This window comes from Phaseolus vulgaris, chromosome 5 (genome assembly GCF_051622355.1).
Source record: "Phaseolus vulgaris cultivar YP4 chromosome 5, ASM5162235v1, whole genome shotgun sequence".
NCBI classification, from domain to species: domain Eukaryota; kingdom Viridiplantae; phylum Streptophyta; class Magnoliopsida; order Fabales; family Fabaceae; genus Phaseolus; species Phaseolus vulgaris.
In genome coordinates, this window is record NC_143502.1 from 43,610,227 (window position 1) to 43,623,451 (window position 13,225).

General features: G+C 37.1%; 3 protein-coding genes across 7 annotated transcripts; 1 reads left to right on the top strand and 2 right to left on the bottom strand.

Moving 5' to 3' along the window:
- Positions 1–2,078: 2,078 nt before the first annotated feature.
- Positions 2,079–7,614, bottom strand: LOC137836112 (P-loop containing nucleoside triphosphate hydrolases superfamily protein). 5 transcript variants are annotated; one of them, XR_016520849.1, is made up of 12 exons: positions 7,243–7,614; positions 7,069–7,154; positions 6,971–6,980; positions 6,576–6,638; positions 6,101–6,214; positions 5,811–5,894; positions 4,883–4,953; positions 4,521–4,722; positions 4,134–4,240; positions 3,729–3,784; positions 2,850–2,942; positions 2,079–2,356 (listed from the first exon to the last, which is right to left on the bottom strand). XR_016520849.1 is itself a non-coding variant. In XM_068644962.2 (12 exons), exons 1-12 carry the CDS (start codon positions 7,568–7,570, stop codon positions 2,249–2,251), a joined length of 1,284 nt encoding a protein of 427 aa, XP_068501063.1. In that variant the 5' UTR covers positions 7,571–7,607; the 3' UTR covers positions 2,079–2,248. The 5 variants fall into 5 exon arrangements, 2 of the variants coding, with proteins under 2 accessions (XP_068501063.1, XP_090158247.1); XR_016520848.1 differs by having other exon boundaries at positions 5,833–5,894; positions 7,243–7,613; XR_016520847.1 differs by having other exon boundaries at positions 4,883–4,937; positions 7,243–7,613.
- Positions 7,615–7,772: 158 nt separating this feature from the next.
- On the bottom strand, positions 7,773–9,763 carry LOC137836113 (pectinesterase). Its single transcript, XM_068644963.2, has 2 exons — positions 8,965–9,763; positions 7,773–8,504 (listed from the first exon to the last, which is right to left on the bottom strand). The coding sequence occupies exons 1-2, from the start codon at positions 9,359–9,361 to the stop codon at positions 7,837–7,839; spliced, it is 1,065 nt and encodes a 354-aa protein (XP_068501064.2). The 5' UTR covers positions 9,362–9,763; the 3' UTR covers positions 7,773–7,836.
- LOC137836109 (4-coumarate--CoA ligase 1) lies at positions 9,633–12,165 on the top strand. Its single transcript, XM_068644960.2, has 4 exons — positions 9,633–11,234; positions 11,388–11,601; positions 11,686–11,791; positions 11,875–12,165. Exons 1-4 carry the CDS (start codon positions 10,034–10,036, stop codon positions 11,998–12,000), a joined length of 1,647 nt encoding a protein of 548 aa, XP_068501061.2. The 5' UTR covers positions 9,633–10,033; the 3' UTR covers positions 12,001–12,165.
- Positions 12,166–13,225: the final 1,060 nt, after the last annotated feature.

Consider the following 13,225-nt stretch of genomic DNA (forward strand, 5'->3'; position numbering starts at 1 on the left):
TCATCCCTTCTCACCTTCTATCATTACAACTGATTTTACTTCTGTTGTCTCTTTTTTTTCTTATTCAACTCAACTTTCCACTCTTTTTTCAAATGAATTTTAAAAGTAAGTGTTATTTATTAGGAATTCAGTATGATGTATTATTTGTGTACTTTTTCTTGGTGTAAACTTTGTACTCTAGAAAGAGTTAATGAAAGTAAATTGTATGAATAATTGGCATATAAATTGTTGCAGGTGAGGACATTGAGAGATGTGGTAATGGGAAATTAATTGAGATGAAGTCTGAGTTAGGTCAGCATATGCATATGGTTTGGCGCACTAAGATAATTGTGATGCTGAATAAGGGCACTGTGGATAAATTATAGAACAAAAGAACTCAACCACATTGATAAGACTGGAAAAGGCGAATATTCTGGTGAAAATGGGAAGTTGAAACCAATTCAAATATTGTTTTTTGGGTGAGCCATAGATGTTGTGATGTTGTGTTGTGGCACCCACAATCAATTTGTGCTTAAGTCAAACACACATCATCCTTCTTTAATCCAAAATCATGTTATATAAATCTCACATTCGTTTATTCTTCTTTATCACACACCCTTCTTTCTCTCCTCTCTTTAGCCAAAGCCAATCACAAAAGATAAGAGCAAAAATGAGTGGTTGTCCTTCTTGTTTTAGAAATGTAATACCTACATTCCACTTCACACCACTAACCACGGAAGAAATTTTAGTGTTTGCAACTTGTAAAGGATGGTAAAATTAGTGATTCTTTTGGATGCTTTTTATCCAACCCAAAGTTAGCATCACCAAAAAGTTGTCAACTTTCCAAAATAACTGAGCATTGGATTCCGATAAAGAGTGGACTATCTGGATTGTTCTGAGATAAAATGTAACCTTCACATTTCATCAGCACAAAATACTTAACATGGAAGGATGGTCTTAGAAAAGAGAGGAGCATAACTCTGTTTAATAAATATACCTTTTCTACATGGTAAGTGTTGGAGATCAAGACTCTCATAACCACCACAAACAGAGAAAATGGCATCCTCTGTTTCAATAGTACATAATTATTATGTACAAGAACTGCTCTTGTTGCCAAAGAGCACTATGTTTGGTCTGGATCATTCTTTCTCCATTCTATTCAATTCTGTGCCAAAGTTAGATTTCAAAGCAGAAACAGTCAAGAATCTTTGGCATACATAGCAATATAAAATTCAAAAGTACTAAATAGATACATTAGATAGTATCCATACAAAAGACCAAAAGGAGCAAAAGAGTTTTTTTTTTTGAAAAAATAATCAGAAAGAGCAGTTTAGAGATTTGCATATATTGTGATTTTGAGGTGGGGGAGGAAGTGGTCAATGATTTATGTTATGTTGCTTGAGCTATGAAGCACTTAATTAATGATATTGGGCATGGTGAAACCCTGCTTCAGATACAAAAATGATTATTGGCTTGAAATGTCTCAAGTGCCTGCAAGTTGGAACAGGAAGTGATTATAGGAGTTCTTGGTTATGTTATGTGACATAAAGCTCACAAAAAAGTTTGATGCTTCTGTTAACATCATTGCGTCATTCACACTAATCACATCATTAACATTAAGTTCCAGACAAGTTTATGAGGACACTTAAAAACATTCTAGATAAATTGGGAAATTGCGTAAAGGACTTTTACTGTGTTTTTGATGGAGTAGCGGAGAAGATTAGAAAAGAACGAGAAAAGTAAAAAAAAAAAAAAACAAGATAATAAAATATTAAAAATACAAAAAAACAGACAGATTTAACCGTTTAAATTTTTTGTAATAACAAAAATATTATGTGAAGAAATTCACTCGTAATTGATTATGCTGTAAATTTGTAACCCATATATATATAATATTTATAATTTATTTACTAATTACTAATATTTTATTAATATATTTTTTATATTATAATAAAATGAATATAAAAGAAAAGTTGTAAGTAGTGCAGATAACATTGAAGACTTTTAATGAATGATGAGTAGGTAGGGTTATTGGTGGTCTTTTGTGGTTTGTTTCCTATACTAATTCTTGGATTTGAATACTATAAAGCTGCAGCAGGTTAAGTTAAAAGAATAATTACATCACCTTTGAACATTTCATGTATTTCCTTATCTTAAAATTCATCATAAAATTACAATTGTTATTAAAAAACTAAACACTGTTCGAAAGTGGACCGCACTGGCCCAATCATAATAAACAAGGACTTGCACCACGGAAACATTCTTCATTTTAGTCATCTATGTTCTTCATGTATTCCTTTGAAAGTTTAGTTTCCATTATCAACTGTTGTTCTTTGACTAGAGAATAACCCGATTCAAGTAAAGCATCCACCGTTTGCTATCCAACCAAATACAAAAGCAGAGTCAACTTCATTACAAATATTTTCACATAAATCAAATGAAGATGTTTGTAGGAAAATAAGAAAGGAAAGAACTAAGACAAGACAATCAAACAGGTCATTTGAATTTCTTGAAGAACTCAATTAAAAAAAAAGAGACTACATTTAGTATCTTATATCTACGTAGAAAACTACAAACAGAGAATATGCTTGCATAATAAAATCAATTATTGTTCCTAATAATTATCTACTTTTTTAATAAAATAATATTTCATTTAATGCTAGAATGAATAGTCAAGTCAATTTGAATCTATCTATAATAGAGAATTCAGTACGTCATTTCATAAACTCCAATAATCTTCAACTGCTAAAGGAGCTCTAGAGCAATATTTGGTCACAACTAATCTGATCTACAGTCAATCCGGTCAGTTATTGTACCGTAACTGGATACAAAATAAATGCAGAAATAGGTAAAAAGGATGATAAATTTACCTCTGGAGGAATAAATACAGGAAGGCTTTGGTCCTTTCTTTTTTTTAGAATTTTGCTTCCGAAATTTTCAACACCTCCAATATCATCAATCCACTAAAAAGGACCACATAGTGTTATTATAAACCAGCTTTCATGAAAAAATTAATTAAATTTGGATACTGAACTTGGATTCCAGCTCTGTGATCTCGTGTATAAAGGCGTTTGTCAATTATCATTGTTGAAACTTGAAACATCAGCATTATTGGTATTTGTTTATTTCTATTTACTGTAGATTAGTCATTCTCCTGTAGCGTGGAAACATATTCCTTTAGATAAATAATATTAAGATGTAAGGTGATAGAAACATACACATTAAGATCTAAGGGTTCTCCCTCTAGATTGGTTCTCTTTACGTGACATTTGGTGAGAGGCTTTATGACGAAATGGTGAGGAGTTCAATCCTTGAACCTTGGGAGAACAACATAAAAGTTATGCATTGTAGTTTGAGAGCCTAAAGCCCTATAAACTCCACACTAACAATGTGGAAGTTGCGTTTCATTTCTAGCAATTGGATCCTTACAGAATTTCAACAGATTGTTCATCCCAAGTTCCAATAGGATTTGAAGTATATAATTATTTGCTAATGGGGAGTTTGCCATGAAGCAACATAACGCCTCACAAAATCTCTCAGATAAATGGGTGAATAATTTATGTAGTGCAAAAAAAAAAAAAAAAAACACATTCAAGAGTCACATAAACAGAGAATCCTTTTTTTGTTCTCTTTTTTTATATTTTGTATTGGTGCACCTAAACCTACTGTAAGTATTTCGATAATAAAGGTAAATAAAAATTATAGTTTTGCCTTGTATAGAAATAACTAGGATCTAAATGTAAACTTACCTTTAAAATAGATCTGTCATAAGTACGTGACCTTAGAGCTCCATAAAAGTCCAATGCTGTCAACAACAAAAATAAATGAAAATAAACAAACCCTGATATCCCAGAGATAATGCCTTCAAAATTCTATCCTTTGTAAAAATTTGTAATGTATGTTACTTAAAATCAGCCGCAGATAATAACTAATAAGCATGGAATTAAATAGGCTTGTATGTGGACAAGCATGAAAACCATATCCTACCAATCCAAGAAAAATAATTAGGCAACCGTGAAACTTTCTTTCATATTACTTAATTTATGAAATAAAGAACATGTTACCACACGCTTTAACAAAATAACTGCTAATTAAAACTTTTCTGGACCCACACGTAATGCAGTGATAGAAACTCTAAGATGCGGATCAGTTACCTTGATTTGGGAAAGTGTTCACAATCCCTTCAACTTCATCCCTAGAGATACCATCTTTCTCATACATTCTGTGAACGATATTCAGGATATCTTCAAGGTTAGGTTGCCTGTTCCACATTTACAGACAACATTTTAATTTTAAGGAAGAGTGGAATGGTTACCTGCCTCCATCAAAACAGATATTTACAACTCATAACATAAGCAATGTGATATATATGACGTAATCATTCCAAAATATGGCCTTATCAAAAAAACATCTATCATGAACATTCCACCTGCAACACTAATGTAAAACTTCAACTAAAACCTTATACTTAAACATGCACCTTCAAAAACTTCCTCAAAATGTTAAGTATAACAATCCTAGAAAGATGGCTTGCAGTTTACCAGTAAAACTTATCCATCCTTCCATCACGAATCAGCGGAGCATAAATAGTTGACAAATCATTCCCTGTTACAATGATTGGAATTCTGTTTGTGATATCTGAATCTCGCCAGTCTTGGCCAACACTTACTCTTGTAGGATTGTCTGACAGATTCATAAGTGTCCCAACAACAATTTGATTGTTGACCGTCATTTGAGTATTCCCTGTATGAAAGTAGCAACATTACATTCAGTAAATAGTTTATCAAATACCAACCACACTAGAAGATGCAGCACAGACATACACAGTGTAGTGAGCAAAAAAGGGGGTATATACCAAAAATGGTATTTATGTTTCTCCATTCTAAATCGGATATTGGCTTACCATATCTACCAAGTCCAGCATCAATATCATTGACCATCAAACAGCTCATTTTCCCCTGTATCAGGAAAGCACTACTCCACAATTTCAGAAGATTAAACAATTGCAATAACCTTGCTCAACTCAAAACATAGGTATTGAAGCTAGAGGTAACACTAATATGAACAATCTTATATTATTTTAGCCAATTTGTCAGCCTTCAGTGTGCCATGCCATCACTTGGTATAGACATTGTTCAAATAACATTAGACCGTATCATCAGATAAAGGAATCAAAGTAACATTATTATTATAAGCATGAATATTCAAGCTAGAGCTAAAATAGAGTTTTCTACTTAGAAATATCCATGTTAAAGGTTGTGCACCATAGGAGATTGACCTTTCCCTGCTTTGTAAATTAGATCCCTTTGATGCTAAATATGAATTAAACGTTACCGTTTGTTTTACCATAAAAATTAACTCTTGCATCCAATGAAAAGCACAAGTTTCAATGCAATTTGGAGAAAAAAAAAGGCTGGAATAAAAAACACTACAAGCAGATGAATATGAAGTCAACAATTTTTAGGTGATGAATGTCATAAGTCTCTAATAGAATAATCTGAAGCACACATTACATTGTTCAGAAGAGGTCATATATTCTAGCATTCTTTTCTGCCTAAAGCACAGGGAGGTTAAACTCAGGTAAGTTTTATTTGGAAATATCAGTGCTTAGTTTTAAACATTTTCTAGGTTATCATTTATAAAAAAAAATTAATTTCTTTCTAGTATCTTCATCAAAGAAACAATAACTCAATGCAACATTTTCATAATACCTTAAAAGAAGAGAAAATTGCAATGTACAACCTCCATAAAACATAGAATAACATCTTTTCCAAAGCCAAAGTCATGTAATTAATCACATAAAGTAACATATTAACTTTAAAAACACATACTGAAAACTTTAAAACTCCTAACTTGGTTCTGGACCACTTGAGATGCTGTTCTATAACGTTCGCGAATCAACTTTCCTGGCTCTCCTGTAAATGAAAAATTAGAAGGATGGGATAAGAACTAATGTAAACAAAAATTACATTAAAAAAACAATTTCCAAATAATCCCACATATAATTTTTGAGTGTTAGATGGAAGAACTAATTTGCATCGGTTAAATGGACATTATTTTGTCCTTTTTCAATGAATTGGTAAAATTATTTATTTTTTAAGTATTAAAGCAATCAACTTACCAGCTCTCTCTGATTCTAGTTCCCCAGCAGACATAATTACAGGTTCAATTCCCATGGCCTGAAATATAAGTTCTGTTTGAAATGATTTCCCTTGTCCTTTTCCTCCCCAAATACCTGGAAGAAATTGAAAGTAAAGATTAAATTTTAAAATAGAACGCACAAAACATTTCTAATTAAATGTATAGATTATACATTGAAGCCTGAAGATTTCTTTGAGCGCTTAGCCATAGGTTTCACTTTTTCAGCCAGATTAAATTTAAAATTACAAGTGTGAAGTAATATAGGACTAAAAATGGGCAGGGTACAGGTTTTCTGAGAGACCATCAATCTCACAATCATCACATTCGTTACAGGGACAAATATCGTTTTTAAATAGACACAGTAACAGCAGGAACCTAACAACAAGTAGTTAGTTTTACTTTGTTTTGGGTTTTGGATAGACTACAGGAACATTCAGTTGCAGTTAGATTTATACCTAGAATTAAAGGAACTTTAGTGTTGAGCAGATGAGCTAGGTAGTTCTTGACAATGTGACATACTGCATTCACAGAAAAAGATAAGTTACAGTAATGTGCACAAAACGTAAGCAGCATTTTAAAATTTGAACACAGAGAATTATATAGTAAGGAAAGGAGAGATGGATGGACCACATGTAAACTATGTGATTCTAAAAGAAATTGCCGGGAAAATCGAATAGGTATGGTAAGTGCGCGAAATAAGTAATAAGTGAATAGGATAAGGAAGCAGGAGTATGACAGAGTGACAGTCTCTGATAATAAATAAATAACTTTTTTAACCAATCTCTCATACTGCACCAAAATGAGTTATTATGACAGTTTCTTCAGAAGGGTCCATTTGGAGAGAACTTACCCACTTTGTCCTGTAAAAAGGAAGAGAAGAGAAGGTGGCAAAGGTTAAAGCGTGGCCGGAAGAATTGCGAGAAAGGGGAATAAATAGTAAGAAATTACCATGAAGAGAGGAGCGATGTAATAATCACCCTGAAGGTATTGAAAGGACCTCGTCACTTTTTGACGATAATCGAACACAATGTCCGCTGCACAAGAGAAAGAAAATGTGGTATTTGGAATTATTGTTGGAAAAAGTTGAGCGTAAAAAGTGAGTGATAATAAGATTAGACTAACAATCTTTGCCGAGAAAATTGCCGGCGAAAAGGGAATCGATGACGCCAGCACGCTGGCCGACGGCGATGTTCATGTTGTCAGCCTCTTTGCCAAGTCTGTAGAGATAGTCTCTTCCCTCTGCGTCCTTCGCTTCCCACGACGACTGCTCTGACAATCGCTTCTCCTTCTTCTTCTTCTCCTTCTCCTCAGCCTCATCACTGCATCGAACACGCAATTGAGCTGTGTATGCATGATGCTGATATTGCAGTAGCCTTGTGTTTGGATTTGAATTTGAACTTGAATTTGGAATCGGAAGCCACAGTGGTGAGTGTGATAACCACCTCGCCATCTCGATATGACAATTCCCCGCCACTCAATCGCATTTCCATTTCTTATATACCACATCCCATTTTAACATATATTCAAAATTAATTATTCACTATATTATTCTCCTCTTATCATTATCAAATTAATTATTTTATTTTTTTATTAAATTTGGAGAAAGTAATTCAAATTAATTATTTTATTTTTTTGATTAAATTTGGAGAAAGTAATTTTAAGAGTGAGTAAATATTAAATTGAAAATGTAATATTTGTTGGAGCAGATACATTTGACTAGAGTCCAGTGTGGTAGGGAACTCCGGTGGAGGGAATCCAAGAGTCAGCGTCTAAGAGAGAGGAGGCAGTGAAGCGGGCTGCTTGGGCCGGGTGACCGCCAGCCCATTTAACTCTGCCATTGGTGTTAGAGCCCGGCCCAGTATTGTGGAACTCGATGTAGGTGACTTTGTTAGTGGGCTGGTGGGGCATGGGCTCCCAACCTTTAGGATCCACGACGGAGTCAATGTAGGAGTGGAGGATGGCGACGGTGGAGTAGGCTCTGAGGGGGCGGCCCAGGCTCGCATGCACCTCTCTCTTTCTGCTCTCATCCTGCGGGGACATTCTGAATTCGCATCTTTGGAAGCTGAACCCAGTCTTCTCATTCGGATCCTCTCGCGACTGAGCCGTGAACATCACGTACTCTCTGTACCGCGCGTATAACATGCAGTCCTGGAACGCCGCCGCTGCGTTGCCGTAGATGAAGTCGACTGTGCCGTAGATGGCGCATCTTTTGTAGAACTGACGACCGGAAACCGCCCACAGTGTGTCCTGGAGTCCTTCTATGGAGCATTGGTAGAATATGCTCTTGTCTGCCTCGTTCCGAATCGCCACTGCACCGCTCGCGTTTAGCCCCGCCCAGTTCGCAAACCCCATCTTCACTGCCATGAACCCATCTCCACGAATGTCTGCAAACAAACCAACCCATTTCACTCCCACTTCAATATAGGTTGCATGTGAGGTTTTTTTGACCATGGAGTTATTTTTTTTTTTTTTTTTCTAAAATGGTCCGTTTTAAAAAAATTACAAATTTAGGCAAGTAGTGCCAATTTGGCACGACTTTATTTGCAGAAATCGTTTCAATTAGGCACGACTTCTGCCATGTCATACTGAAGTCGTGCTAAGTTGACACGATTTCTGCCATGTCATACTGAAGTCGTGCTAACTTGACACTGACTTCTGTCCCGTCATATTGAAGTCGTGTCAACTCGGCACGACTTCTGCCTTGTGATACAGTTGTTCTTTAAATTTGTAATTTTTTTAAAACCGATCCTATTTTAATAAAAATAAAAAAAAATAATCCTTCATCACCATGAGATGTTTGTGTTGGCACCAAAATTAAAAAGCAGAAGAGTTAAATATTAGTACCTAAGGTGGAACCTTTTTGGTAGGCTACTATTTTGGTGAGGTGAGGTCCTTCTCCAATGAGTCTAATATTAGTCTTATGAGGAGGAATGAAGAGGTATTCTTGATAAGTGCCTGCTCGAACGTGAATGGTATAAGGTTTCTCACTCATCTCCGGAGCCTTCAAGATGGCTTCTCCCACCGTTCTATAATCTCCATTTCCGTCCTTCGATACGATAACACTGCCACTGCCACCCTGCACCCGCCACAACCAAACTGAACAAAATATCACCAACACTGCACTTTTTGCTGACTCCATCGTCAAACCACGCAATGCTCCTACCATTTTCTTCCTTTCAGTGTCTATGTATATATATATAACCGGTTCGGTAGAAACCACGTTGACTTCTCTACACTCCATGCATGCAGTTGTATCTGCTTCAACAAATATATATAAACAAAGGGAAAAGAAAACTAATAACCAATTCGACCCTGAACTTGAACCATTTGAAACATAAGAGAGTTAAGTTTAAAATTGTTGTTGGGTGAAAATTATTGAACAGTAATATCCAAAAGTCGAAATGAGAGTGCAACATTTTGGTGTTGGTGCTGGGAATCCAATAAACATGGCATGGCATGAAGTTTGAGGTGATTAGAATAATAATTGGATCCCAAATTGTCTTGGAAGTGAGGGGGTTGGTTAACCAAAAAAATGGATTGGGTGAGGAGTGAATGAGTGAAAAAGAGAGAATGGGATTGAAAAATGGCGTGGGAAGGGTGAGTGTGGTAGGTGGAGGAGAAGAGAAGAGAGGTGGAGTGGAGTAGGTGGAAAAAGTCTTAGCAAGTAAGAAAAAGAGGCTTTGCTTTGTCTCCGTTTCACCAACCCCAACCCCTCTCCTCCATCCATCACATCACAGATCATCCCTTCCACTGTTCTCTTTTTCCATCCCTGCCCTTCACCAACCACCACAGTAACTCATAACTCACTCCTCCTTTATTCTTTCTTACTCTTATTATTACTATTACATTACAAATACACAACCTCTGATTTCCTCTTCTCTTCGAATACACAAACGAAAACACAGTTTCAGAAATGGCGGTTGAAACCCAACAGGGAAAGGACTTCATTTTCAGGTCCAAGCTTCCGGATATATACATCCCCAAACACCTTCCCCTCCACGCTTACTGCTTCCAAAATCTCCCTGACCACGCCTCACGCCCCTGCTTGATCAATGCCCCCACCGGAGAAGTCTTTACCTACTCCGACGTCGACGCCACCGCCCGCAAAGTGGCGGCCGGCCTCCACAAATTGGGCGTGCGACAGGGCGAGGTCATCATGATCCTTCTCCCCAATTGCCCCGAATTCGTGTTCGCTTTTCTCGGGGCGTCTCATCGCGGCGCCATGGCCACTGCGGCCAACCCCTTCTTCACTGCGGCGGAGATTGCGAAGCAGGCCAAGGCGTCCAACGCCAAGGTGCTCATCACGCAGGCCTCTTACTACGAAAAGGTGAAGGAGCTGGAGGAGGTGAAGCTGGTGTTCGTGGACTCGTGTCCGGCGGCGGAGGCATATGGCGGTGGTCACATCCATTTCTCGGAGCTGTGTGAGGGAGGCGGCGAGATGGATGAGGTGGATATAAGAGCGGATGACGTGGTGGCGTTGCCGTATTCGTCGGGGACAACGGGGCTTCCGAAGGGTGTTATGCTGACGCACAAAGGGCTGGTGACGAGCATTGCTCAGCAGGTCGACGGCGAGAATCCGAACCTCTACTACCACTCCGACGACACCATCCTCTGCGTGCTTCCCCTGTTCCACATATACTCCCTCAACTCTGTTCTGCTCTGTGGCTTGCGTTCCAAGGCTGCGATTCTCCTCATGCCCAAGTTCGAAATCAAAGCCCTCCTCGCCCTCATTCACAAACACAGAGTCACCGTTGCAGCCGTCGTTCCCCCCATCGTTCTCGCCATTGCCAGATCACCCGATCTCGCCAGCTACGACCTCTCTTCCATCAGGCTCTTCAAGTCCGGTGGAGCTCCGCTCGGCAAAGACCTGGAAGACAGTGTGAGGTCCAAATTCCCCACCGCCAGACTCGGCCAGGGTTACGGCATGACGGAGGCGGGCCCCGTGCTCACAATGTCCTTAGCTTTTGCTAAAGAAGCCATGCACGTGAAAGCAGGGGCTTGTGGAACCGTTGTGAGAAACGCGGAGATGAAGATCGTGGATCCCGAAACCGCCCAATCGCTACCTCGAAACCACTCCGGTGAAATCTGCATAAGAGGCGACCAGATCATGAAAGGTACCTATCTACCTACCCTCATTATTTTTAGTTTGAAAAGGTGGTCGAACATTGAAATCATGTACAGCATTGATTAAGGTTGTTGTGTTGTTGGCGTGTGTTGGAAGAAAAAAGTGAATGAATGAATGAACAATGTATGAATGAATGAATCAGGTTATCTGAACGACAAAGAGGCAACAGAGAGGACGATAGACAAAGAGGGTTGGTTGCACACAGGTGACATCGGTTACATCGACGAAGACGATGAGTTATTCATAGTTGATAGGTTAAAGGAACTCATCAAGTACAAAGGCTTTCAGGTGGCTCCGGCTGAACTTGAAGCCCTTCTTCTCACTCATCCCAACATCTCTGACGCCGCCGTCGTTCCGTAACTCTCTCATCTCATCATCTCATCTCAATCTCTTTCACTGACCATTCTATATATTATCCTCTGATGAACCATAAATTTCAGAATGAAGGATGAAGCCGCGGGAGAAGTACCTGTTGCATTTGTGGTGAGATCAAATGCTTGCATCGACACAACCCAGGATGAAATCAAACACTTTATCTCCAAACAAGTACCTCTTTTCCTCATCAATGCACTTTTATTACACTGCAATAACTATACTGTTTACACACGTAGTTCATCTGAAATGTGCAGGTGGTGTTTTACAAAAGAATAAGCACAGTGTTCTTCGTTGATGCAATTCCCAAGTCACCATCAGGCAAAATCTTGCGTAAGGATCTACGAGCAAAGCTAGCAGCACCTGCAGCTGTATCAAAATGATGTGAAATCAATGAATCCGTTCTCGTTATTATACAATACAATGTCCCCAACGACCTTCAACAACACACAAGCAACACCGATTATTGAGAGCCTTCACCCTCTTGCTTTCGTATTTTCTTCTGTACACCATTTTCACAATCTAATACCAAAATATTTTTTAAGCAACATCATTTCAGTTTTAATTTTGAAATTATGAAATTTAAATAAACTCTTGTTCCTATATTTTATTTATAAATAAGCAATCGTTATCAGTAATTATTTTATCAACATTTTATAAATATGTCGACCATGCATGTGGCTGGCTTATTAATGAATGTTCCATAATTGGTTAGATATCAAGATCAACCCACTTGCACTTCACTCGGACTAATTTCAATGGTTGCATGTTATGCAACTATATTCCGTGAGAAGAATTATTTTTTAAAAAAAGATCATTCAAGTTATTATCAGAAAACATAACAATATACATAAAGGGCTGTAAAAAAAGATAACTATCTGCAAATTTTTTATTTTTTTTTAAAAGAGGTGCAAATTATATTTAACCATACACTTTATAAACAAGTGTTTTAATCCATGTAGCGTGTACTTTTTACTCATTCAAAAACATTTTTATTCTCTTCAAAATGTAATTGGGTTTTCACAATAAAAGAAATTGCCAAATGTCATATTTATGATAAGGTTTTAATAATTTTAATAAAGTAATTTTATAAAAAATATATTAAACCCATGAAAGCTTAAATTTTGGGCAAAAACACATGCAAATATTTCGAAGAATGTTTTTGATTAATTAAATATATTTTAATTATTTACAATAAACATAATTTTCAAATTAGTAATTCTAAAAAGTTATGGTTCCATTATCAAGCGCAGCATGTTATGCATAAGAGGAGGGAACAGAAGATCATGATGAACATCAATGAGCACTCCAATATCAAGAAGCAGGCCCAAAACACAAAACACCAAGCCTATGTATTTTAATGATTATAACTGCACTGTTAAAAACAAAAGGAAATAATGGTTGAGAATCTGAATTGGAATAGAGGGCAGAATAATATTCTATCCAAGTTATTAGAATCTCATATATTTGTTTTTCTGATGAGGCACATCCTTACTGTTTCGCTGTTTTCTGTTTTGGTATTTTCTGTTTTTCTATATGTATGAGAAACTTAGACAGTAAATGCAAGCAGAGAATTATTCAGTCTTTTACATCTTTTTGGAGGAAGTC

Excerpts from the sequence above, each read along its gene's own strand:
- LOC137836112 (XM_068644962.2), bottom strand. The coding sequence starts at position 7,570 with ATGGCGAGGTGGTTATCACACTCACCACTGTGGCTTCCGATTCCAAAT. Across the intron at positions 4,938-5,832 it reads CTCAAGTGGTCCAGAACCAA|GGGAAAATGAGCTGTTTGAT; the intron begins GTTAGGAGTTTT and ends TTCCTGATACAG. Across the intron at positions 2,357-2,849 it reads CTGTATTTATTCCTCCAGAG|CAAACGGTGGATGCTTTACT; the intron begins GTAAATTTATCA and ends TTGGTTGGATAG.
- LOC137836113 (XM_068644963.2), bottom strand. The coding sequence starts at position 9,361 with ATGGAGTGTAGAGAAGTCAACGTGGTTTCTACCGAACCGGTTATATAT. Across the intron at positions 8,505-8,964 it reads CCAAAAAGGTTCCACCTTAG|ACATTCGTGGAGATGGGTTC; the intron begins GTACTAATATTT and ends GTTTGTTTGCAG.
- LOC137836109 (XM_068644960.2), top strand. The coding sequence starts at position 10,034 with ATGGCGGTTGAAACCCAACAGGGAAAGGACTTCATTTTCAGGTCCAAG. Across the intron at positions 11,602-11,685 it reads TCTGACGCCGCCGTCGTTCC|AATGAAGGATGAAGCCGCGG; the intron begins GTAACTCTCTCA and ends CATAAATTTCAG. Across the intron at positions 11,792-11,874 it reads AACACTTTATCTCCAAACAA|GTGGTGTTTTACAAAAGAAT; the intron begins GTACCTCTTTTC and ends TGAAATGTGCAG.